The sequence below is a fragment of the Ambystoma mexicanum genome, chromosome 1p (assembly GCF_040938575.1).
Source record: "Ambystoma mexicanum isolate Mex_15411 chromosome 1p, UKY_AmexF1_1, whole genome shotgun sequence".
Lineage (NCBI taxonomy): Eukaryota > Metazoa > Chordata > Amphibia > Caudata > Ambystomatidae > Ambystoma > Ambystoma mexicanum.
In genome coordinates, this window is record NC_090921.1 from 1,044,128,704 (window position 1) to 1,044,155,131 (window position 26,428).

Consider the following 26,428-nt stretch of genomic DNA (forward strand, 5'->3'; position numbering starts at 1 on the left):
ATGAATCAATAAGTGTATAACATCCAAAGTAATCATAGTGTAAATCATCTAAAAATTGTTCTTGTACAGAAATCAAGTTCAATCATCATATGTCAACACCTAACCAGATTTCTCATAATGTGACAATTTAAAGGAACCAGAATTTTTTACAATGTTGCCCATCCTCAATTATAATTTCTGAATATAATTCATGATTGTGAACACAATAGGGAAGTTTTGGAAAAAGATAAATACCATGTCAAAAATAGAGAAAACATATGTTAACTCTGTAAATGATGACATATGCTAGAGATTAGCCTCAAGAATATGTCTATGCTTTGGACTAAGTGTTCTGACTACATAAGTGAAAGAGAAGTTCAAGTACTTACTCCAGTATAGGGTGTAGCTAAATTCCAGACGTAGCAGAGACGCCAAATTAGTGTGGCTGAAGCGGGTAAGCCGAGAACAAGTCTCACTGTCAAGAAGTCCGTGTTCCTACGGACAACAAAACGGGGTAAGAGTAAAGAAAAATAAGGACCCGGGCTTGAAGTATGCCAAGGAATGGTGCAGAACGAGCCAAAAAGTACTTACAATAGGAGGAATCACGAGCTATCTAGTTCTTGCCTTGTCCAAAGCAGCAGAACATGGCGGCATAAATATACGTCATGCGCGTGACCTGCAGATAGGATCAGATAATTTGGTTTTATATTTCGCACATTACTCTTTGTTCCTTCCATTACAATAGTAATAAGAACTGTGTTCACAACGTAATCACGTCACAAACATAGCCAACAAACGCCACTTGTTTACCTTCGTGACGTCAGACACGCTCTCGACGTGATGATGTCACGCGCATGACGTATATTTATGCCGCCATGTTCTGCTGCTTTGGACCATTTACAGAATTAACATATGTTTTCTCTATTTTTGACATGGTATTTATCTTTTTCCAAAACTTCCCTATTGTGTTCACAATCATGAATTATATTCAGAAATTATAATTGAGGATGGGCAACATTGTAAAAAATTCTGGTTCCTTTAAATTGTCACATTATGAGAAATCTGATCAGGTGTTGACATATGATGATTGAACTTGATTTCTGTAAAAGAACAATTTTTAGATGATTTACACTATGATTACTTTGGATGTTATACACTTATTGATTCATATTTTTGTTGAATATTTGTAGATAAATGGAAATTGACTGAACTCACAGCCCCTGATGAAGAGAATGAATCTCGAAACGCGTTGGGCATATACATTTGGAATAAATCACTGTTAAAGAAAAAAGACTTTGTGAATTGAATACTTTTGGTCTTATTTGCATAAACGGATCCACAGAGAAAACAGTGACTTGAATTGAAATACTTATTTCTACTATTCGAAAATTACTGGGCTACTCTAGCCATAGATAGTGTGCAGGGGACGGGAGTTCCCCAACAGGGAACACACTCTTACTCCCCTTGTAGACAGTCATATCAGTACCTCTACAAGGGCAACAGGGCTGAGGCAGGATCAGTGACATCTTATGCACTGACCGACATGTGGCTGACTGCCAAAGCCCAACTGATCATCTCAGAAGCACTGGCTTGCGCGCCTAACGTTTAACTGAATATGCCCAGGCTACAATGGAAAATCCACACGTCTGCTGGAATCCCATTAGATTGGCAGCGTATCTGTTGCTCGGCACCATTATTAGTCAGTGTCCAAAAGTCTAGTTCCTGTTTATTCACCCAGACTTGCAGCATCGCTTGTCTTTTCCTCAATATCATCTGATGTTTGTGGAAAAAAACGAAAACTTTTTATACTTGCGTCTGGTTCGGGGCGTCATGCCGTTGTATACCTCAGCCGTTAAACCAGAGGCGTGGCTAGCAGGATCTGGGGGGCTATAGCCTTGGGTCTTTTGGTTGTCCCGGATAAAAGCTCAGGGATTACAACCAAAAGGCTAGCTAGCCCCAAGTCCAAACAGTCTCGACATTAGCGTATCCCCGGATCTTTTACAAACCTAGCGACACCTCTGCGTTACGCAGCGTCTCTTCAGCTCTCTAATTGAAGCACATGAAGTCCTTTTCATATTGTGTACCAGAGATTCTGAAGAGAGAGTATGAATAGTTTTATTTACGTTCTGACTTGTTAATGATAACCCAAATGGACCCAGAAATACAGTTTCCCAAGCTCCATGGCCTTTTCTGCCTAACTCTGGACAGTCTAAGAGGCCCTCAAAGGCAAGCACTGGTCTGTCGGGAATGCTGCTGTGCCAGCCCCCCTCTGCTTGGGAGAGAGCAGAGGAAAGAGAAAAGAAAAACTAAAACTACTATCACTATTGATTTAGATACTAAGCACATATCAATAAACTACCCAAACATATATCACAAACACAAATCAAAAAAACATTAAACATCATTAACCTAAAAACACAAATCAAATTAAACATTCACATAAAAAGCGAGGGCCAAAAATCAACTAATTAACTTTGCTTCAACACATTTCCACATTTTTAACAACTGCCGTTTATTGAGCAGTCTTTTCACGATTTAACAATATTTTCATTGGATCATTACATCCGATTGCACTGGAGTTTAATAAATCAGTCCATTCCGAAGTCGCAGAAGGGCATGCGTGGAACAGTCACCTAAGGGTCTCCACCCTCATCCCACAATGGCCACATCGACGATCTTCCGTGGGATGCCTCTCCAGGCAACTGGTCCGTCCCCGATCATGCTTTGCTTAATGAAACAGAAAACGTTAGAAGGCATTGAATGGCGAAATACCAAAATCACCAATACCATATGAATTAACCAATTGCCTCTCAACAATGCCTCTCAACCAGGGGTGTTGCTGGGTCTGGAAAAGGCCCGGGGCTATGGTAATGTCTGGTCTGGCGGGACTCGGGGCTAGCTAACCTGTTGGGTATAGCTCCTGAGATTCTATCCGGGGCTACAACCAAAAGACCAGGGGCTATAGCCCCCTTACCCCCCCCTAGCAACGCCTCTGCTCTCAACAATGCAATCATCTCCATCCTGAAATCCATGAACAGCGCATAACCGTTGAGCGCTTTCAGACTGAACACTGGCTGAAATCTGTGGTCCTTTTCTCTTACCAGAAATGTATTGCTGATCTTCTTTTGATTTCACCTCTTTCGCAACTCTGTTGCATTCAGGTGCCATCACTGTTGTACTGTTGTACCTCTTGATGAATGAGCTGGTTTTGGGCACATCACACACTCTTGAAACATTCAGTTTGTTAAGAAATGATGACTGCGACCAACTACTGGTATTACATTCAGTTGAATAGAAACCATACTTCCATCCACTGCTAGGGGTGTCCTCTTCTTTCCTGGGATCCGTACCGCTCTGAGATTGCCCTCTTCTTGGGAAGAAGTATTGCTTAGGCCAGGGGAATGATCTTTTGTCCATAGGAAACTGTGTTTCTCTGTGATCTCGGGAGGATAGCTCTGTGGCATAGTGCTCGCCTTGGAAGCAAGACAACACGGAGCAACACAGGTTCGATCCCCGGGTCCGTGCTTAGGAACCTCTGGGTATTAAGCGCATTATAAATAACATACCATATCAATCTGGGTTGCTATACCTGGCCGGATGGACGGCCCTTGCTGCATCCAATACTGCTAGAAATATGTCTGAGGGTTGTTTCAGCCTAATCCAGAGCAGTCAATGTGGAAACACACTTCCCTCTTTATTTTACTGTGTTGTCCCAAAACCAAAACTCATTAGTGTTATGTATCGGCTCAAATTCCGATACACACACCAATTTATTTTCCACTGATCCCCTGTTTTAACCGGCCTCCTCTGCCAGGCCTAGGATCTTTAGGGGCCTCTCCTGATTCCTTTGGGCACATCCGTTCCAGATCTCAAGGAAAGTATTGATAACGTAGGGTCTAACATGAGAGTGCTATATTGTTTTCACTGCATTGAGGGCCTTGGGCACTGTAACTTCGTTTTTTGAGAGCTATAATATCTATTATTTTCCTTCATAAATGCTCTTCAAACTCTTCTGCATGTAGTACCGTTAACCACTCTCACGATTTAGGATGCGCCAGGTTGAAGGGGGCTGTACATTGGCTCCGCTATATGATTCGTATGTACCCCGATGTGCAAGGCATGTTGTCATTTTCGGGGTCTGTTTGAAAATTCTCAGGGTTGCAAATCAACTGGAGTACATTGGTGGGTGTTACACGGGTCGGTACAAGGCTTGATCATATCTTGAAAATGTGTAGGTAGAAACAGCTGTACTCGCTTGCATTTGTAATTGTTTACTCAAAAAAACACTCAATTTGAAACGTGCTTGTATTTGTTCCTCAGCAAATTCTATTTATAAATCATGCTAAATTATTTCTTTTTTTGTTTGTTGAATTATCTTCATTCATATTGGTACATATTGTTGAATTCCTCTTCATTCAACTGCTTACTTCATTGATGCATTTATTAGTTGAATTAATTTCATTAATCTAATACTCGTTGTATTATGCTTTATCTAGCTTGCTTTGTTACTGTCCCTGTTGTAGCCGTGATCCCGACACGTGTTTCCCCGCCTAGCTGTTGGCGGTTCTTCAGGGGATGTAAAAACAGTGTAGTGGTATAGAGAGTTTGATTTGCCTATTATGGCACTTGTACTTGTTGTATGAATTCTGACTTCGCTGTGCGCTTGCCTTTCAAGAATTATTTGTAGCACTGTCAGCTTGGTACCCTTAAGAACCTCTGTTTGTACACTTGGCGTTAATTCGGTTTGGAAATGTACATCAAATAGTTCTTTTACGCTCCCTTAGTATTTGGTTTTCTATGTTTAGCTGGTCTCTCCCGGTTCAATCATATCTTGCCCGCTTGATGAGATATTGCTCTTTCCCTCACCAGGAGGGGCCAAGGATAGGACTGTTTCACCTGCCAAAGGCTCACCTACAATCCTAGGACTCCTGGACTGGTTATCTTTGGACAGAACTGGTTGGCTTTCATCCAAAGGCCTTTGTTTCTGTGAAATTTGGATATATTGTGGGGGACGTCCAACATCGCCACCTCCCCAGCTGCCTGACACACTATTCAGCCCCTTTGTTACAGCATCAGATACCCACTACCTGAAACTTGCCACAAGTGGACTCATGGAAGAGCTTATGGCTTAAGTCACTGCAGGTCCCACAGAAGAGGTTACACCCTGAGATTCAGTCTCTCCAATGAATTTGCCAGACGCTCTTATCCTCATTATGCTACATCTAAAATGGCAGGCGCTGCAGCAAATTTTGTGTCTTGGGTTGGCTCCATTGCAGGATTGCAGAGTGAGCGTCTCCTGGAAGCAAAATATCACGTTTTCTGTGAGTTCTGCCGACAAGCAGAATGCTATTCCTTTAAGGTTGCGCGCGTGCCCCGGCAGAAACCGGAAATTACACCGCCTCTAGGGAGCGGAGACTTGCCTGAAATAGACTACTCATTCATGTGAGGTAATGATAATTCAATTCCAGATCGGGACTGTCTCAAATGACCTTTAGATACAAGACAGTTATATTAATTCCCCGCTGCACAGCAAGTTTCTCGGCCCGCTTCCACTTCTATGATCAGTGAACGAGGCTATTTCCGCAGTGGTGGTATTCTGCTTTTCAATACGAAGCATTTACATTATAATTGAAGTAGAAACATAGAGGTATCTTTTAACCCACCAAAAATACAACACATACATGTTACATTAAATGAATAGCCAAAAGTATATCTGCATTAAAGTTATTTTGAATGTCAATTTTCGAAAAGAGCTGTCCGCAGGGGAGGGATAAGCAAGGAAAGGGGACTTCCTGCCGGCACTAGCAGATGATGTAGTGGCACTATGGACACGATTGGTGGAGGAAAAGGAAGGCGGAAGTCAACGTAGGGGATAGTGGATATGTTGCTTGTTATATATTGTTTCTTGCTACTATAAATTAATGTAGTGGGGTAATAGTTTAACGCACCTTATTGGGAGACAGGTGTAGGCGGGCACATAATATACAGCTTAAACCTTCACTTATATCTTGAGCCGCCTCTTACCTGTCTCCAAACCCCGCTCTCCTGGGTTCAAGATCACCCCGGTGTACCTCACAATGAATATGTTAAGGATAGGGAAGATCAAGAGGTTAGGGCAGGCAGGTTCCGCAAGTACCCCACAGGAGAAAACACAAGGTTAGAGTAACTAGAGCAGAAAAGGAAAGGCGGACAAAAGGAATGCTGGTGTAGAGTTCTTTTTAGTTGGCAAAAGCTTATATACTTTTCCAGTACACCAGCAGGGTTTTGTGAGTTGTTGTATAAGAGGGGCAAACACAAGACGGCATTGTCCAAAAATACCGGGAAAAAAAAGACTGGGAAAAAAACAAATTCGAACTGGGCAAAAAGCCAGAAATCCCATAATGTCGAACTAGGGTAGCGGGGGCTGCGGGGGTGTCACCCGCTGCTCTTGTTCGACATTGTGGGTTCGGGGGTTGCGCGTCCCCCGCTTTCCATTACATGGAAAGCGTGGGACAATAAAGGAAAAAAAAAGAAAGGGACCCTGCGGCATCATTTCCAACCCATAATTGGGAGATGGAACTGACGTCGCAGGGAGAAGCCCAACGCATGGAGGCAAAGGCAGGTAAATGCAGGTATTTTGGGATCATTTTAGGGCAGAAAGGGGTGGTGGGTAGAGGGGATTCGAAATTTTAGTTATATGAAAATGTCAGTTTAGTGTTTTACCGCCGCGGTATACAGATTACACTAAACCTAGCAGCTGCGTAACTAAAGAATAAAAAGCAAAAAATATAGAAAGTGTCCTTTAAATATTAAAAATATAAAAGAGTCTTTAAAAAAACACACAAACTCTATACAGTTCACTGTATAAAAAATGATTCATAAAGACCTTACTTGCAAGATAACCTGATCAGGGCTGTCTCAAGGTCTTCGCTGCTGCCGGTATCTGGATGTTCCTCTCTGGCGTCACGCTCTCAAATGATGATCCTGGCAGAGGGCAGCAACAACAGTGTCTTGGGGTCTTTACATTGGCTGGGCTGTGTATGTTAGATGCAGCCCAGCACTCAGGCCACGTGGGAAGCACCCACACAACTCACTCTACAAGGGCTTTTTTCCCGGCGGCACCTGGCAATGGGGAATCACCGGGACATTACAGCCCCGGCGGTCCCTGAAGCCAGGCGTCTCGTACATGCTGCATCAAATAGATCAAAAGCTATAAGCCGCAGAATTCTAAGAAAGTCAATCAAGATTTCACCTGAATTAGAGGTCAACAGCCATCACCCTATAATTAATCTATAGTGAAGTTGAAACCTAACTTGCATTGACTTTGCGAAAATTATGTTGCTAATAACGTTTGACTCATTCGACGTGTCTATATGAACATTTTCCGACAATGGGCCTCATTACAAGCCTGCCGGTCCGGAAACAATGGTGGCGGTAAACCCGCCACCACTATTGTCTCCGGACCGGCAGACTGCGAGTTCTGCAGGCGGGTAGTGTCACTCCCGCCAGGTCTGACCTGGCGGGAGTAACGTCAACTGGCTGCAGACGGAAATAGAAAATGGAAACACCGGCATTTCTGTTACAAAGTGACTCGCATACCTTCTTATGGTTGACTTGCCAGGTTTATTAACAGCCTCACAGGTATCTTTACAGGCAGTCATTTAAGTTACATAAAGGACATTGAAGGACATTAACACCGGTAGCCCATCACCCAGGCAGGGGGTTCACCAACTGACCAGGGCTGGAACCTTCAGTCACACATTCCAACACTCATACATCAACACTCCACACATGAGATCACAAAATTCCTTCTCACCCAGGCAAGACATATACAACACATCTCCCCCCTTTACATTAACACACTGCAACACTAGGCACTACACACGACACATCTCCCCTGGTTGCAACTGATCACAACATGCAAAACACCAAGGTACACACCTCCACTCATACTGACACACCCCATCCACACAGACTCGTATGACCAGGGCAGGCACACCGCATGTGCACAACGCTCTGACACTCAGCTTACTCCCAGTGTACTGGCCAGGCACACCGGGACCAACAACAAAATACTAGCACACTCTGGACCCTGAAAGGTGGTGCGAGTCTACAATAGGCACGCAGTGCAGCCAGGAACAACCGCCTGCGTGCAATAAAAGAAAAACATTAGTGGTACACAACCACAAGATAGAAGTACATGTGTGACCTTTCATGCCCATCACCAACAGACATGGTCCTACAAACACCGGGGGCGCTACCACCTGCACATATACCTCTTTACCCGTGTGTGACTGTAATAACAGTCCCACTCCAAACAACTGGGGGCGCTACCACCAAGCACAATAGCTATAACTAAGGCAGGACTGTACTCAAAGTCACACCTTGTCTGGATAGAGTTACTACCACTAAGAATAGCCATTGACCCTGCATGACTATATCACAGTCACGCCCTCACTGTAATGGTGGTGCTACCACCATGCACCAATATACGTGGCCTCATCATGCATCTGAATCAATGCAGACACTTCCACACAGAAATGGTGGCGCTACCACCACAATCCAACGTATACCGTTAACCAATGTACGCCCCTACCAGAGACGTACCCATACCATACTTAAAACTATGCGGAGATCAACCCATCTCAGCCTATGGTAGGTTAAGCATGTCGGCTAGGCACTCACCATAAGCCAATCTGTGCTTCTAACATGTATGTCATCACCATCCATAACCAGGATTAAAGGCACTCATAACCACTCCCATCCATACCCAACCCAACCAAACATCACACATCATAATATGCAAATTACATAACATTGTTGTTTGCATTTCCATTAATGTGTTCCTTAAAAAAAACATACATTATCATGAAGGCAAAAGCAGATAATCTTCAAAAACATTATGTGCCCCCAATCCATCCCAAATCCCGACCTAAAAGTCCCATGTCACTATGAGACTGAAGCTGCAAATCCTCAAATTAGTTAAACTTGTCATAAGAGGCAACATCAAATCAGGTACAATAACATTCTAGGGATTCCTAAAAGTCCATGTTGCCTTCAAGCAACCTAATGCGGTGACCTACTAACATCTCCTAAGAGTCCATAGCGAACCTTTGGCTTTACCTGAAGATCCTCAAATATGGTTATACTTATACTCAACTCTACCCATAACCACACTCACCCATTAAACTTCCAAACTGTTAAATTGTCTCTGCATATTAAGATTTCAACTAAGAGTCCATGGGTGTTTCACTGCCGTAACGAGCAAATCCTAATAAAACGTTACATTATCTAACAGCATAGCATGAACATCCATAACACGCCACAAGCATTCATGCTGGTACCTTCCACTTGACCGAATGTTTTCGGTTTACCAACCTCAAGCAAACGAAGAGATACCATATACAGCAATTAATATGCTCACATGAAAGGATACAATATTAGACTTAATGGCACCAGACACTCTGCCTCGTACCATAACATGGATGTCCTCTTCATCTTCGTCTCGTGCTTACAGGTCATCTTTCCTGCTAGAATTGCTGCTCCGTAACGGTTACCATGGGCAGGCGAGTAACGTATCCATTTGCTGCATAAGCCGACAGTGACATGAGTCAACCAGCAGCTACTACCCCTCTGCTGCCGATCGAACAAAACAAACTCCTTGTTCCAACGTGCACACCCTCATACAGCGACACACGGATGCGACCAACAGCTCCTATCACCTTAAAATTTGCTTCTTCCTGAGCATGTAAGGAGGCGGTTTCTTGACGCTTTTGGGTCTTTTACTCTAAAGTCGTCCTCAGTCTTCCTCGCACCGAGACGGTCTCCTTCATGGAACGAGGAGAGCTCAGAGATCCATGGCTTCGCCGACTCCCTCTGCTCGCAATGTGACGTCATCAGTCGCAACATGAAGCGGAGGGTAGCAGAGCTCCTAGTCCGCCCAACTGTCACACAACCGAGCCATCAGCAGCACAGGTGCCATTCTTCCTTCACTATATCCGCTACGCTTCGTCCCCCTGTACTCCATACTTCTAGGGCCACCTGATCTTCACACATCTGCTATAGGAGCGCAGACACGCCCTTACTGTGCTCTATACTGCGCTGATGGGTCTCTCTCATTCACTCGACCTTAGCAACACCACTGGCACTTCAATTCATGATACTGCTTCTATGTGCCATTCACCAGCTCATGGGATACAATCCCTTTCTTCTCCTCATGAGCACAGCTCTTATCCAGGCTTCTTGTGGCCCTGATAGTCACTCCAGCCCCCCTGGACTCAGCACTCCTTCCACTTTACGGTAGCTGATCCCTCATCTCTAGAGATTGATGAGCAGCCTATTCCTCCATATATGTGGGGCACATCCCAGTCCTGCTTCTCAAGCCCCAAGACACAGCTCTCCCAGGCTCTCATGGACAGCCAGTCCCTCCTTATGGGGGCTTTTACAGCTTTGAGGCCCTGAGATTAGTCCATACATAGGGGGCTGGGACTTTCTGCTTCCCCCTTCCCGCCCTGGGTGATGGGCCTTACTTGGTATGGGGGCAGTGTCGTCCTTTTCCTACTTCCTGCACCCCCCACAGCAGGTTGTCCAGCATCAGCACGCAGGTTCCTTGTCATAAAGACCGACTCGTCGCCATTGTTACGAAGTGACTCGCATACCTTCTTATGGTTGACTTGCCAGGTTTATTAACAGCCTCACAGGTATCTTTACAGGCAGTCATTTAAGTTACATAAAGGACATTGAAGGACATTAACACTGGCAGCCCATCACCCAGGCAGGTGGTTCACCAACTGACCAGGGCTGGAACCTTCAGTCACACATTCCAAAACTCATACATCAACACTCCACACATGACATCACAACATTCCTTCTCACCCAGGCAAGACATATACAACAATTTCCATTGTCCCCATCCCCATGGAGTCCTATGCGACTCCATGGGAATGGGGATGTAAAGCCCCGGTGATACCGGCAATCACGAAGGTGGTAATTCATTCCACCTCAATGATTGGAGATCCTCCTCATCGGCACACCTTCACCATCCTTTCCCCTCACTCTCTGGCCGGCCTCTCTTGGCCCTCCTCCTACCCCAACCTGTAAGGCTAAGAACCTCGGGGTCATCTTTGACTCCACCCTTTCCTTCTCCGCCCACATCTCTGAGGTCTCTAAAAAGTCAAATTTCTGACTGCACCTCCTCAGAGGTACTCTGCCTTTCCTCTCCTTCCCCCAGAAGCTCATGGTATCTCAAGCTCTGGTTCTCTCTAGCTTGGACTATTGTAACAGCCTCTATCTAAATCTCTCTGCCCTCTGCAACTAATCCAGAACAGGACTGTGAGACTTGTCCTTGGCCTCAAGCCCTGGGATTGTATCTCTCCAGCTCTGAAATCTCTCCACTGGCTCCCAGTGGATGCAAGGATTCATTTCAAAACCCTCTGCATTGTCCACAAGGCTTTCTGGGGCCTGGGTCCAAATACCTTCAGCTATCCCTCCGCAAATACCTCCCCTCTCGAGCTCTTCGCTCATCTACCTCCAACTCACTCAGGGTCAGTGGTTTTTCTAAGAAACAAGCTCGGAGTAGATCTCTGTCTTCGGCTGGGGCCTCCCTCTTGAACAGCCTTCCTGCCACTCTAAAACTTGAGGAGAACCATCTCCGGTTCCAGAAGCACCTCAAGACCTTCCTCTTTTCTTCTGCCTTTGCTCCCCCTCTCCCCTGTTGATCTGTTCTCTCTTGGCACCGTGCACCTGGCCACCCTCTTTTGGGCCCAGGTACCTGCGCATCCTGCCACCCTCCCGCACTGCCTCCGGGCCACCCCTGGCACTGGGGTCTGTATCTGTACCCATACAGCCCCCCTTTTCTTCCTACACTTACCAGACCTACCCTGTCTTCTGCCTTAAACCTAGCACTTGCCAATTGCTGGCTGCATTACCACTGTTTGTTTCCTTTATTATTTATTGTTATTTATCTGTTTCTCCTCTGCTTCCACCTTTCCACCACTCCCCCCTTCCATACACTTTTCCCCTGCCCCCTCTCCCATGCACTTGCGCGTTCTCAAGGTCACTGGGCCTAGTAAGAACGCTGTTTTATTCTCCCCTGTTCCCCTCCCTTGCCTTGTCGCGCTCTGAAACACTTGTGTATGAGCGCAATAGAAATAAAATATCAATCAATCAATCAGGTCCGGCGGCAGCCTGCCAGTTTTTCCAGCACGGCTACCGCCGGACTCGTAATGAGGCCCAATGTTTTCTCTCCCATGCCCCCAATTTTGGTAAGATTGGTGCAAATTTGTCCAACTGTTTACAAATTATGAAGTGCTGAAAAAGTGGTGTTTTTACCTTTTGCACTAGTTTTCCCCGTAGGTGAAAATGTGCATCCATTGTGCAGATGCACAGCTTAAACCACTGGATGGATTTCTTTCCAAACTGAAACAAGTTGGGCACAAAGTGGTGCAGGTGTGCCTTTTGGCCATCTGGTGCAAATCTGCTAAGTAGTTTTTTTTTTAAATGTGGCAGAAATAGGGGTGCTCCCAGTGCCAAAATCTTTTATATATTTCCCATGGTGCATTGCAGCAAGTGAGGCTTTTCAGAAATGAAAAAACACCATTTTTGTTTTGGTTCATGCAAAGTGGCACGCGAGAATTCCCATGAACAGAAAAAGAAACGTGCTTAATATGATATTAGGAGAGAGGATAACCAGGACCAACCAGGTCGTGAGTTTCAGAGTTTGGGGCTAGCTAGGCAATACTATTTTGTTGCATATTGTTTTATTTTCCCACGAGAAAAGTACTGTTCTTTGTCATTTATGGAGCAACTGGGGCGTGGGAATTTGATGTGCACAATGGAAAAAAACAGTGTTGTAATGATATAATAAGGAGGTCTGGGGGCACTTTGCTGGAGGTAGGATGCAAGGCGACAAAAAAGAAGATTTTGCACATTTAAAAATTGAGGGGGGCTTGAGAGCTCTCAATTATATGGTGTTTTCAACTTTATGCAAGAAGTAGGAGCAGTGATTTCTCGCAAGAGGTATTCTTGTAGGAATCTAAAACGGCAATTAGATTCACATGAGATTTACTTGTGGGGAATTCCCTTGAGAAAATCTCACGCGAACAAAAGGGGAAGAGCCAAATAAATCCTTTCTAAAATGTTACTAACTGTGGCAAAGTGGCCACAGACCATGGTCGAAAGCCATGGCTAACAGGCCGCTGTCTTTTACCCTAATTCTTGCAAAATGGCCAGTGTGTCACAGACTATTTCTACTGCAGGTGGATTGAGATATAACATACAAAGCCTGTGAAATTCGATGCGAAAGAGTGTAGTTGAGAAAGTTAAGTTGAAACAGGTCAACGGAACAAAACTAATGAAATTTGTAAGTGTGGGAAGCAACGTGAAATGGCGAAGAACTTGCCACAGGTAATTTATAGGGAGTTTATTTATTAATACCACACAGCTACCACCAGCCTGTCACCAACGGGGTGTGGTGACCTCCCATCCAATGAGGCGGCTTGGAATAGGGTCCTTACCACACACGGAAAAACCCTGATCCATGCCTCCTCGGAGCAGCAGGCCTCACCTTCCCTCGCCGGGACCCAAAGTAAGTGCTCTCCCTGCATCCCCTGTCTTTTCCCCCAGCCCCCTTTTCCACATATCCCATCCCCTCCCTAACCAAACCCCACTTACCTGTGCTCCACTGTCCCTCTCTGGTGCCGGAAACAGGACTGTTCCCGGCGCATCTCCGTCACGCGCCACTTTCCATGGTAGCCCGTTTGTTTGTTTCTTTTTTTCATTGATTTTAATGGCCGCCATGGAAAGGGAGAAGGGACTGCGTGTAGTCCCCTTTCCCTGATCCTGGCAAACATTTTTTGCTTTTTTTTCTCGAGTTGAGAAATGGTTTAACGCTGCTTCTAAACTAGTGGCCAAGAGCCAACACTTTCAATGACTAAAGACATAGCAGTAAATAAGAAGACATACATACAGATCACAAACAGTGACTTCTCCAAAGCCTGTCACTACAACACAACACTATCTTAACTCATCCATAACAGTATCTATTACATAATTTGTCAATCTGTGTTATTATCACTGTGCTCCTGAGCTGTAAAACTGGGGGCTCAGGGTTTAGGTAATTTATTTTTTGCATTGAACTTTTTCAACTCAACTGCCTCTTAATTCAGGTTTTTTCAATGTATTGATATATATGATGGCCTTTTCTATGCTTCAGATTAAGTACTTGGTTTTACTAATCCAACTCTGGCTGTTTTATGCACTCATGTATTTTTTGTTATTATGAAATGTATATTACATTTTATATTTGATTAAATATTTGAATGTTCTATTAATTCATTGTTCCAGATTTGACATTTCAGTTTCTATAGACCTTTTACATGCCGACATTTACAATGTGACATGACGAGAGGACCATAAAGACCTTTGCAGAAGCAGTTCTTACACAATCTCTCAACGCCGCCTACTAGCTTACTAGCTGCCAGTGCAGAAGTGCCTGACCCTGTCTCATTTAGGGGGTGGAACCTCCCTGGTGGATCTTAGATAGGGGGCCACTTGACGCAAGACCCAACAGATAAGCCAAAGGCTACCACTGTTCCTGAGAGGTGAAAGCCAACTTTCTGCCATCTACAAAGCCCCCCTTCGACCCTTGTATCGGAAGGTGTAATTCACAACTCATGAGGCAGTCCTGAAGCGGGAAGGGAGTCTGGTATCCAACACGTTGAAATGGCAGAATCTCTGCGTAAGGCAACCAGCCTCTCGAAGTGGCAGGCACTGCAGGGGGCGGCAAGGAGGGGAGGATGGTGGGAGGAGTCTATCCCCTTCCAAGCGACCACTTCAAAACAGGAGCCAAAGAGTCCAAAGTCCTGCCTGAGTGGTGTTTGCCCAAATCTCACTATTTCCATTGGAACACTTTCACTCTATTCTACTGATTTATTAATTGTAGCATTTCCTAAGCCAGACTGGCACATTTTCAGAATCCAATGTGTGGGTTCTATTTCAGTGCATCAGTATCAGACTGGGGCAATGCCACAGATAGTGATAGCTTCCTGGACGTAGGAGGACCGGCCTGTATTTAAAGCAGGGATTCCTCAGTAGTTCCTGAGCCTCTGGAACCCAGCATGGCCAAGGCTGAATCCGCCAGCTGTAGGGTGCTGCCCAGCAAATGGCTGACTTGCCACGACCCTGCTTGGCTTCAAGCAGCTCCGCTCTGCTGTGATAAATGCAAAATGTATATACAGGTCCGTTTCCCTTACACTCTGCCAGACACATGGGAGAACTTACCTGCAAACTCCTTACGCCAAAACATCGCTTCTACGTGCTTCCGTCCACTAGCATCACGCATCAAATGTATTTCGTTTCCATTTCTATGACCTATCTCCCCTTTTGCACGGCACTCTTCCCTTCCCTTCACTTGTCTTACACCTTCAGTGCACCTCTAATGTAGTGGAACTGTGCCCCTTGTGCACACAAACCAACTCCCCCCCACACACACACCTTACACCCATCACTGCGCTTCCTCAATACAAACTCCCTCCAACCTGGCGCTGTTCCGCTCCTTGACTTCACTCCCAACACATTTTTGCAACTGCGTCTTGAGAGCACCCTTGCCTCCAGTCATGGTTCCACACAGCATGGCGTTTATTCAGCCCTCTCTTTCCCAATCACCCACCAGTATCATATCTTAAGAGACATGGACATGAGCGCAGGCAGCCCCATTGGTCGCACATCGTCCTATAAGTGTCAAACCGGAGTAGAGCTGGGAAGTTCGTCTTCCAGTACGGGAACACCTGGGCACTACGAGTTCCGTTTTTGGCGGCTCATTGAAGGGATTCACTGTATATCCCAGGCAGGACAATGAAATAAATGGAACCAATACCCGCACCAAAGCTCAGCACCCGGTGTATACCGAGTTGAAGCTGCCAACAGTACACCACTCCTCTTACTATCCTACTCCCTCTTCAGCTTAGTAACCCATCCCACCTTCTCGTTTACAGATCCACCAGAGTGCCTGGGGATCAATTCCGCTGAAATTCGGTGCGCTATACAAGTACCTTTAACATAACATAACATAACTGTGTCACAAGATTGCCCATAGAGCTATGACACCAGTACTTACCTCCAAAACACTGCTTCGAATCCCTATGGGGGAAGGGAATAACAATGTCCTTAGCAACGGTACTCAAGGCAAAGGAACGATGGTGATTCTAGAGTAGAGCAGAGGAATAGCGTAACCTTTGGTTCCTGACCTCTGCTGCCCTATTGTCTCTTTGCACTGCCCCGGGACCCCATGCCCCTTTTCCTCTGCCTCAATCTGTATCAGTCCGTGTGCTCTCTCCATTCTCCCACCGACTCTTGACCGAACCAGCCTTGTCTCCACCCGATACCCCGGCACCCCTCCATTGCTCCTCTACTTCGACCCCACAATCCCTCTCCAAATCATTAAGTCACTGCAATGTAAATACTGGGCTATTGACCTGTATTCATTGTCTACTTATCGGTTTTAAGTACAGCACTATTACAAACAGGAATTGTCAATCTTCCCATCCATTGTCGAGAAGAAGGGAACTCTCCAAGGAGTTGCTGACGCAAAAGCAGGGGTCAAGTCCTAAAAATTAAAGTGAGGGGGGTTATCAACAAACGCAATGGGATGTGACGTCACCAGAAATTAGCATACCAAGGTGAAGTATGGACATTTAACTAAATTGGCTTTGTATAACCACCCAAATTGCAGAAGTCGAATGGCATTTGACGTATATAAAATCCACACACACGCAAAACCAAAACAGGATATTTTCTTCTAACAGAGTGTTTGAAAACGTTAAAAGGTGTGCATGTTTTAAACTCCAAGGACCAATACTAATGTTTACCCTGGGGCTTGCAGTACCGAAATGCAACATTTCACCTTTAGTTGTTTGTTATTTTTCATCAGGTTATATAGTGCAGTGGTGAAGTGTCTGGTCTGCAAACCTGACGACTGCAGTTCGATATCAGAGGTCGGCTTTAATTCATAAATTCAAAGAGGACATTCAGTGTTCCTCATTTTAGCTGGGGGGACTGAGTCCACCCTCTGAAAAAAGTGGGTGGACTCTGTCCACCCGCATCTACCCTTGACTTGAACCCTGCGCAAAAGCATCCACTGCTCCTGCATAATCCGTTTTTGCAACAATTTTGCATTCAATTGAAAGCGTACCCAGAGCTAAGCGCTCTCTTCTGTTGGTGAACACAGCGTTAATGGAAGATGGATGTGAAATAAAAGGAAAGAGTTTGGCACTGGTGAAAAAGGAGCAGTTCCCTGCTATATTAAATTAGGTTAGGTTGTAAAGTGTGCCTTGAAACTACTTCAAAGCACTTTAGGGGAAGGAACAGAGAAGAAACAGGCTATGAGGCGAAGTAGCCATGTTGCCATATGATCCACCTATCTTTCTAGACAAAGTATAACAATACCTGCTAAATGTTGTGAGTGGATGTGCGAGAGTACCAAATTATTGGATTGGAATATCTATAAAATGGAATGAGTAATTACTCATGTGATGCCAATAGTTTCCGGATAGTGTGTGTTCTGGGGCACATAATGTTAACTACTGGCCAATAGTTGCATGTCGGATGGATAGCTCACATGCAACATGCTGGTTTTGGGAATGGGACAATGCCATGCAGCAAGTTTGAAACCCTGGTGGCACCGTCTAGGCCATTCTTCATTCTCAGGGGGTGGATCGAGTACCATCAGTGGGTTGTAATAACATACATTAATACAGAGCTTAGAAGTGGTATATCTAAATAAAGCACTATAAAAATCACCACTTATAAATTATATGATGCAAGTACAATAGCAACACATTCAAATGCCTAGTAAATTGTCTTAGTTGCTGTTATCTGATGGCAAAAGCTATCCAATTGTGTGAATATTTGTGTTGCTTACTGTATGATGACACTACCTATAATAGGTTTTATGTTAACATATCCTGGCAACAAAGATCAAATGATGGGAAATTGGGCAAGTGATTGCGAAGGTACATGGGTATTTGATCTTAATGCCTACAGTAGCAGCAAAGAAACCCTTTTCACGGCACACGGCAAAATCGTTGGCTTTGATAATGCTTGTTTTCTACCTTTGCACACACCATTTTTGTCACAGAAAATAACACACATACGAAATTCCTCCTGGACACGTACAACACCAAACAATGGAAGTCATTCTCTGACGCACAGTCCCCTCGTCCTTCAACCCTTCCATTGTTTCAACTACTTGCCCCTTTGCAAAAACCTAAACTTAAAGGGCAGCAATAAACATAATTGTTGCAAATATTGTTTTTTTCCCAAGCTATGCAAAAGATTTTGCCAGCCAGTAAACAGTTTAGTTTGGTCAGGTGACGCTCTGTCACCTGAGCACGTGTCCGCCAGTTCTGGGCTTTCATGTCACAGATTCGTCATTCTGGGAGTTGTAGTCTTGTTTGTTTCAAAGGGATTAACATACCAGAAAACAATGATTGTCAAATGAAACCCTGGTGGAGGTGTCGTATGACAGAGTCACTCATTTGATCACCATAACACATCCCACAAACTAGAGCATGAGCCCAGTCACGTGCTACAAGACCCCCTCTACTCACATTATGCCTCCCGTTCACCATTTCCATTGTTCTCCCACCCCGGCCCCCACACCTGCAGGCAGTCTCTGGCACTTTTGATTAAGCCACCAACAAAATGCCTTCTCAGTCCGCCATAAACCACTGCCACCCTATATCCCCAACCGTCACAATCTCATGATGTAATACCAGTCTAGCATACACCTTGGATGTAGCACCCAACCAGCCATTCCCATCTTGGACAAAGGAGAGTCCTGTCTCCTCTTACCATGCTACTAGACCACTCAGCTGCAGTCTACATTGTGTTGAGCACCACGCAATAGCTCCAATTGTTCACATGTTCCCCCGCGGACCACCGAAACGCAGTCCGCTCCAGTGTGCTCTTCCACATCTCCATCGAACATCAAGGGAACTCGCTGTTCTCCGATGCATGTGTCAGCACCCAGAGACGCCTCCCATCTCCTGTATTCACTGCAATGTGTAGGACATTTTCTGTACACGTCCTACGCAACAACTTATGCACACATGTCTGTTAGCTGCACAGGCCTGGCTCACAAATTACAAATCCAGCCGTCTTTGTTCCCTGCAGCGAACCATGGCTGAGAATGCGGATCTTGCGTCGTTGGAGGAGAGCTTCAAAAAGTTTGCCATCTATGGTGACACCAAAGCCACCGGCCAAGAAATGAATGGCAAGAACTGGGCCAAAGTCTGCAAGGACTGCAAAGTGATTGATGGCAAGGCGGTCACCAGCACTGATGTGGACATCGTCTTCTCCAAAGTAAAGTAAGTGTGACCAGGAAGAACATTGTTCACACTCGCACACACAGACACAGACACACCCACACACGCATGCGTGCATGCACACAGACACGCTTGCATGCACACGCGCACACTTTCCCTTCAGATCTGGGTGTCGAATTTAATGTTTAAGAAATGGGAACATTATTTCTATCTCAATGGAAAAACGTTTCCCCTAATTCGCTTCTCCTAAAGCATTTGTGTTTGCAATTGGTGGTCTGTGTTAATTCACCACAGTCGATGTGTCCCAGATTGTTTTAGATGTGTGGCCAAAGTACTTCCCATGCAGATATGCACATCACTGGTGTTTATGAGGTATTCACTATAGTGCCCAAGATAATTGGCTGAGCTGAGCCAGGAAACAGAACTCGAGTAAAGGTTTATTGGTTGGAAAATGTTTAATACATTTTGATTCATTGGACGCCTGCCGGGCCGGATAAACATGCTCTATAAAAATGCCTCTCTCTTCAATAAAAAAAAGTTTTAGTCACATCATTTACAAGATATATATGTCTACGTTTCACCAGTATAGAGGTTGTGTGGGATTTGGAAATATATCTGGAAGATCCCAGTCTTTCTAAACAAGAATGCACCCTGAAGAAACCCATCTCCAATTGTGGTTCCCATCTGAAAAGTGTAGACAATTCTAAACCTAGCGTGTTAGGTTTAGAATTGTCTAAACCCTGAGGCATTTTCTTGAACTTGGATGCATTTGCTTTGTTATCCATCTGTAGCAAGAATGAGGAGATCACGTTCATCACAGGGTCCTCCTAGGGCAAGACTACGGTTGAAAGGAAACTGCAAATAGTTTTCCCCAACCGTGGTTTAAAAATAGAAAGTTCAGCAGAATGCGAAACTTCAGGTATATCTATCGAAGACAGTTTGAAATGATGCATGTTTGTATTCCAAGAGGAAACCCAGAGCACAGATTGATAGCTACGGGCGATTCCTTATGAAACTCTGAGTAAACAAAATTCCACAAACAGTTTTCTCACACAGCAGATGGCATTAGTGTGGTAATTGGGAGGGAAATTGAACAGTCATGTGATGCCCCCGTCTGCCACGTTGCATTAGACTCTGAATCTGATGGGATGCTGTCCCTCTGCATCATTGACTTGGCAAGTTATTGGTGCCCAGACATTAAAACGACCTATTCTTTGTGAAGGTTTGAAGGCTTGACAATCACAGAAGGTGTCCTGTCTAATACAGGCAGGGTGGTATCTTCCACCAGCGCGCAAACACTGGCTGGATGGTCTTTGTCCTGGGGTGTTGGGACCCAGATCCTCCCAGGGTCATTTCTGCAGCGGAGGTGTTAGGAAGTTTTTAACTAGTAGCAGCCATTTAAAAAGCCGCACAGCTGGCCTTCCCAGAAAAGCTACACCTAGAGTCCCTGTAATATCCCAGACTTCTTTTAAGCAGCTCTAAACTTTAGCCGGAACTATGGCATGTCCTAATAGGGCTCTGCAATGAAATGCCAGGATCACCTTAAGTTGCAACACAATGGTCCTCATTGCGAGTTCGTCGGTAATGCCATAGGAAGCCGTAATTCCTTAGGAAGCGGAAATGTGGCCTCCTGTGGAACTACAGCCAAACTCGCCATGAGGTATTTCATCTCATTTGCAAAGTCCCTCTCATCCACTATACAGCAGCTATTTTGTGTTGATCTTAATGCGGCATACATCTAGAAGTGCACACAAATTCTTCTTGAACACATGAGCAACTCTGCCACAAACAGACATCAAATACTAACTACCACTGCATCCATGACTACTTAAACGCCTTCATCGACGACAACAATGTGCTTGCATTCCCTCTATCAGTCCATCGTTCTTCCATAAGATCCAGTGGCCCACTTGGCTTGCTCACAACTTTTATCTAACTCCTTCTTCAAAGGTATGGCTAGACCATGTAACACTTGTGGTACTCTCTAGGGGTATGCTTAGGTGTGACTATACAAAATCGCTTACTGGGCCGTATCGTCCAGCTACCTCTTCTTAGTGACTCAGAGGAGGTGGCGGCTGGTGTTTGCCTGACTTTGAAATTTAAATTGTAATTGGTTATTTATAACGCGCTTAATACCCAGAGGTTTTCCCAGCGCGGACCCGGGGTTCGAACCTGTGCGGCTGCCTGTCATCTTGTTTCCAAGGCGAGCGCCTTGCCCCTGAGCTATCGGATCCATGGCAGTTCCTACCTCAAACTTTCCAGCCTTCTGACAGCATGTAGGTGTTGGGGGCTTGTTGGGGTATTGTAAATCAAACGTGTTCGCCAGTCTTCACCATGAATATCCTCTGCTTGGGCTTCTGATGTTCATACGGGAGAATTGAGTAAAAAGTGTCCTGCACAGCCTAGCCTCTGTTGCAGAAGAGGAGCATCCTTAGGCTACTTCAGAGACCTCATCACCACTCTCAAAATTACATGGAAAATGGCTCACTCCAAAAAAGAGCTGGAGCCCCAGATGCTCCATGTCTGTCCTGCCTGATCCTGACTGAACAAGCTGCCATTTTAAGGGCAGTCACCAACACAGTAGGCCTGTCTGGTCACATGTATTTATCAAAACCCTCACCAGATGTGTCCTGGCACCTGGTGTCACTGCTAAGATCAGCGGTGATAAGGGCAATATCAGTTTGGTCTTGTTCGGGCCCTTTTGCTCAAAGCCGAAACCCATTGTACTATAGTTCCCCCTCCTTCCACCTCTGCACATCCTGGTCCTACCACATGGAGCGCATCTTACTACATGAGTTATAGCACTCTGTGGACTCACTGTTTTCCCTGACTATTACCAAATGCCCAGATCGCTGCTAGTGGCCCTGCAATGTGGTTAATCCTGCATCTTAGTTGCAAGTGGTCCTTTACTGTGTCTGGTGCTGCATCTCGGTCCTTAATGGCACTATACTGTTTTTATTAATGCATCTTGGCAATTAGTGCCTCTGTAGTTATCTAATATTGCACCGCGGTTGGCTGTATCCCTGCACTTTGCCTAATACTGCACCTCGGTCGCTAGCGGGTCTGTACTGGCCTAATACTGTCCTCACACTTCAATTGCATCTCCTTCTGTAATCCCTTTCAACGGTTTATGGTCATTGCATCGAATTCCTTGTATCTGAATGCATTTGCTTCGAATTTCTTCCATCTAAAAAATTAAATGTGCATCGAATGCATTTTTTTTCTTTTTTTGGGGAGGCGCCTTCCCCCAAACACCCGTTCCCCCCCAAACACCCGTTTTTTACCCTTTAAAATCCTCCTGAACAAAAATTAACCCTTTACCCGCCATAAACACGCATTCGATGCACATTTTTTAGATGGAAAAAATGTGATGGAATGGCATTAGATGGAATGGCATTAGATGGAATGACCAGATACCCTTTCCAACCCATCTTTGTACAGTGCATCGCTCATTCCACCTACTACTTTTACTTAATCTCTCCCTGGCCCACATCCCTCCGTACCGTCTTCCACCTGAACATCCCTCTGATCCTTTTCAGCCCACTCACCCCATGCTCCTATTGCACCCATCTGCTTTTCGTGCCCCTCTGAAAAGGCCGCCCAGCTGATGATCACACTTGAACCTCATCTATCCCCTTGTCACCCCACCTTTACTTCCTCTGCCCCCTCTCCTTCTCTCACTGCTCTTGCAATTGGGCTCTAGAATGGCAAATCTATCGGGAGAAAAAATCTAATTTGTCACTGATCACTTTGATGCCCACAACTGGCCACTTATGGGCTTGAAAATGACTGCACCATGATCTCACTCCTCGTGCTTCTGCTAGCCCCCCCGCACGTCACCCTGATCCACCACATTTCTACACTCCTCCCACACATCCAAAAGCGGTGGAGGGGTTGGCCTTATGATACACAAGATTGAAACTTCTTCACCCTTTGCTTGTTCTGCCTTCTGCCTCTCCTTTGGGTTAATAGCAACTCAACTATTCCCACCGCGTTCGCCATCCTCCTGATCCAAACAAAAAATACCTACAGGCTGTGTGTCCGTCCTCATAGGCCATTCCTCACATTCCTGCCCCCTATCCTTCTGGACATCAGAGTTTTGGCCTTCCTCCCTAGGCTCGTGCCGTTTGCCTGCTGCCTGAGTAAAAAGTCTGGAGGTAATAATGTCATCTTCTCTATCCACTGCAAAGCAAGTGGCGGCTGTGTTTAATTCCGGACATTTTGAGCTTTGCACTTTACGTAAAGTGCTCCCCTTTGTCCCTGTTAAATATCATGGCCCGGTGGTGGCCGAGCTGGTATTCAGCACGACCGACTTCTGCAACTCACTTTATCTTGGACAGCCCTGGTATCTCACCAATCGTCTTTAGCTGCTCCAAAATGCTGCTGCCAGATCTTTGTTGCATCCACCTTTTCAAGCACATATGACCCCTGTTCTCAGACAGCGTCATTGGCTCCCCATTGAACAGAGGATCCTCTTCAAGTCCATGTGCATTGTGCACCGAGTTTCCTACAAGTCAGGAGTAGAATATATCCAGGAAAAGGTTTCACGCTATGTTCCGGCGCGCCCTCTGCGCTCCCAGTCTGCCTTTCTGCTGTGTCCCTCGTATCAGATTGGCACGTAGAGGCGGCCAGGCCTTCCATGTGCTGGCTGCTAAGGCCTGAAATGACCTTCCTTTAGCCCTGCGTGCCACAGACAACCATTTGGTTTCCCCCTGCTCCTTAAAGACATTACTGTTCTAAGCCCCCGTGATGCTGACGCTCCTCCGCTTCTAGCGCATGATGTCTTCGGGCGTACGTGCGCTGAACAAATACTCACAACATAACATAACTCTAATGCAATAGTTTTGGCTTATAGGTGTCGCAAGCAGCACCTAATAGCCCAGACTAAAAATGGCACCAGACGTGGCTGCATTGCCTTCTATGGAATGGAGACAACATTTGATCAAGTGATGTTGAACCTCTCGCACCGGTCTAGTGACTATCCATTGAAAGTTTTATCGAAATAAGGTATGAAACAAGAATCCTAATGGAGCGGACACTAATAATCAAGCTATGAGATGCTCGAGACGGAGAAAGCCTTTCAAAGGCAACAAAGCTAAAGGGGAATCTGGAATAGCGACGACCTAGGATTCTTCTTTTCCTGGACCTAGTGCCTGTGACTAGGAAAAGGAGAAAGAGACCGAACACGCTCAAGAAATCTTTCTTAGCTCGAGGTGTAAAAGCAGGAATACTTCGGCCTGCTAAATTGAGGGTCACCGGGAAGGACAAGGACTATACCTTTTGACTGAAGCCTTTTTAAAATGGATTCCAGAGAAAGCGCCTGGGACCATAGACAATGGATACAGCAAGAGGATTTGAGTTAGACTGAACTACATATCACTTTGTTATGGGGAACTTTAGTCTCTCGGTTTATGTTTTACTCTAGCTAGTACATATATGAAACTATGTGAAGATTATATTTGGAAGGTAGTTATATGTTCATATATGTACTAGGAATTGCGATGCGATGAAAGGGAGCTAGTGGTGTGTTTTGAACTGTTTACCAGGCAGTGGCTTGTTTAGGACTACGCATACTTATATATTTCAGGCATTGGGGCTCCCTTTCAGGGTGACCCAGTGAAGCTTCCAATGCTCAGACGTGCGTCATTAGTATGTACCCCACAATGGTGAGTACTTTCAGAGATGCCCAAGATTAGCTCTAAATCTTAATGTCTCTATGTATGTATTTAATGCTGGGGCCTCCCAGGAGGGGGGCTCTACTATTGTTTGCTTTGATTTTTAAATTACAATAAAAATAATTATTACAAAATTGACTCTTTAGCCGGCAATCTGCCCAGTGCCCTAATGGAGATGGCAACTGCGGAATCCAAGAGATATTGCAAACCTTGGCACGCGAAGAATCGCTGCTTCCTCAGACACATGGTGGATTATTTCACAATGGACCGATGTGTAGTGATGATCTTTTGGGTCTGGAGGTACATGGGACAGGAAGGCAAACAACTCTTTATCAGCTTTTGGACCTCACGGCAACATTTGCAACTGTAAACCTTCCCTTGGAAGATATAGTTCCATCAACACATCTTCTGCTATGTTGGTTCCTTCACATAAAATAATGAATTCTGACTGGTTGTTCTACTTCTGATGAGCAGATTTGACTTCTGCAGAGATGAGTCTGGAAAGCTGCACTATACGACATTCTGACTAAGACGCGTGAGTCACCTGGCCCGTCCAGAGGTGTGCTCCTCAAAGGGGTGCTCACCCATGAGCTGCAGGGTCCTAAATCTAAAATGCTTGTGAGCAAGTCATGTTCTATCATAGGTGATAGGTTATCATAAGTGAAAAGTGACTGTCTCCCCCACACGGCAGCTGCATGGTTACACCCATATAATGCCCGGAAAGGGTTGCTATCTTATCCCATAGTAGGCCTATACACACCCAAAGCCCTCTAAACCCCAAGATCTCCTTGATTGTGTCCCTCTGACTGGCTGCACCCCTATGTTATAATTGTTCTTTTTTACTGGCTGCATCCCTATACATTATGTATTTAGTTAGGGCTTTTATATATCACTCATGGCACCTCTCAGCATCATCATCGCAGTGCCTGGGGATGCTGAGAGGGCTTTGTGGAGAGGTGGTCGTGCGAGGGGGAATGGAAGGGGATTTACATGTGGTATTCAGAGGGGCCATGCAGGTAAATGTTCGGCCAGTGCATGCAGCCACTGTTCCCACTGTTTCAAATGCTTGAAACAGGAGGGCTTTCAGCCGTGGATATGATATGATACGGCATTTATAGTGTGCCTATACACAAGTGTTTCAAGGCGCGACAAGGCTAGGCAGGGGAAACAGAGGGAGGACAGAGACAACGATCTTACTAGGCCAAGTGACATTGAGATCGTGCAAATGCAGGGGAAGGGAGAGGGCAAAAGTGCCAGCGGAAGGGGAAGGGGGTTAGTGCTATACCTGGGATCAAAACAATAACAAGAAGTGCGACCAGCAGGTGGCAGGTGAAAGGGTACGTGCAGACAGCAGGTGTCCAAAAATGCAGGCGAAAAGGAGAGTGCAGAGTCGAAGATGACCCCGAGGTTCTTAGCTTCGCAGGTGGGAGCAGGAAGAAGGCCATTGTTGGAATTGTTTTTCTAGGATAGGGT

General features: G+C 45.4%; 1 protein-coding gene across 3 annotated transcripts in view; it reads left to right on the plus strand.

Moving 5' to 3' along the window:
- Nucleotides 1–26,428, plus strand: part of LOC138447870 (tubulin polymerization-promoting protein family member 3-like) — a 183,276-nt gene that overhangs the window by 90,760 nt on the left and 66,088 nt on the right. For all 3 annotated transcript variants that reach the window (XM_069604336.1, XM_069604345.1, XM_069604354.1), the window contains exon 2: nucleotides 19,129–19,322. In XM_069604336.1, the coding sequence (XP_069460437.1) occupies nucleotides 19,135–19,322 (188 nt within the window). In that variant the 5' untranslated portion in view covers nucleotides 19,129–19,134. The remainder of the gene's footprint in view (nucleotides 1–19,128; nucleotides 19,323–26,428) is intronic.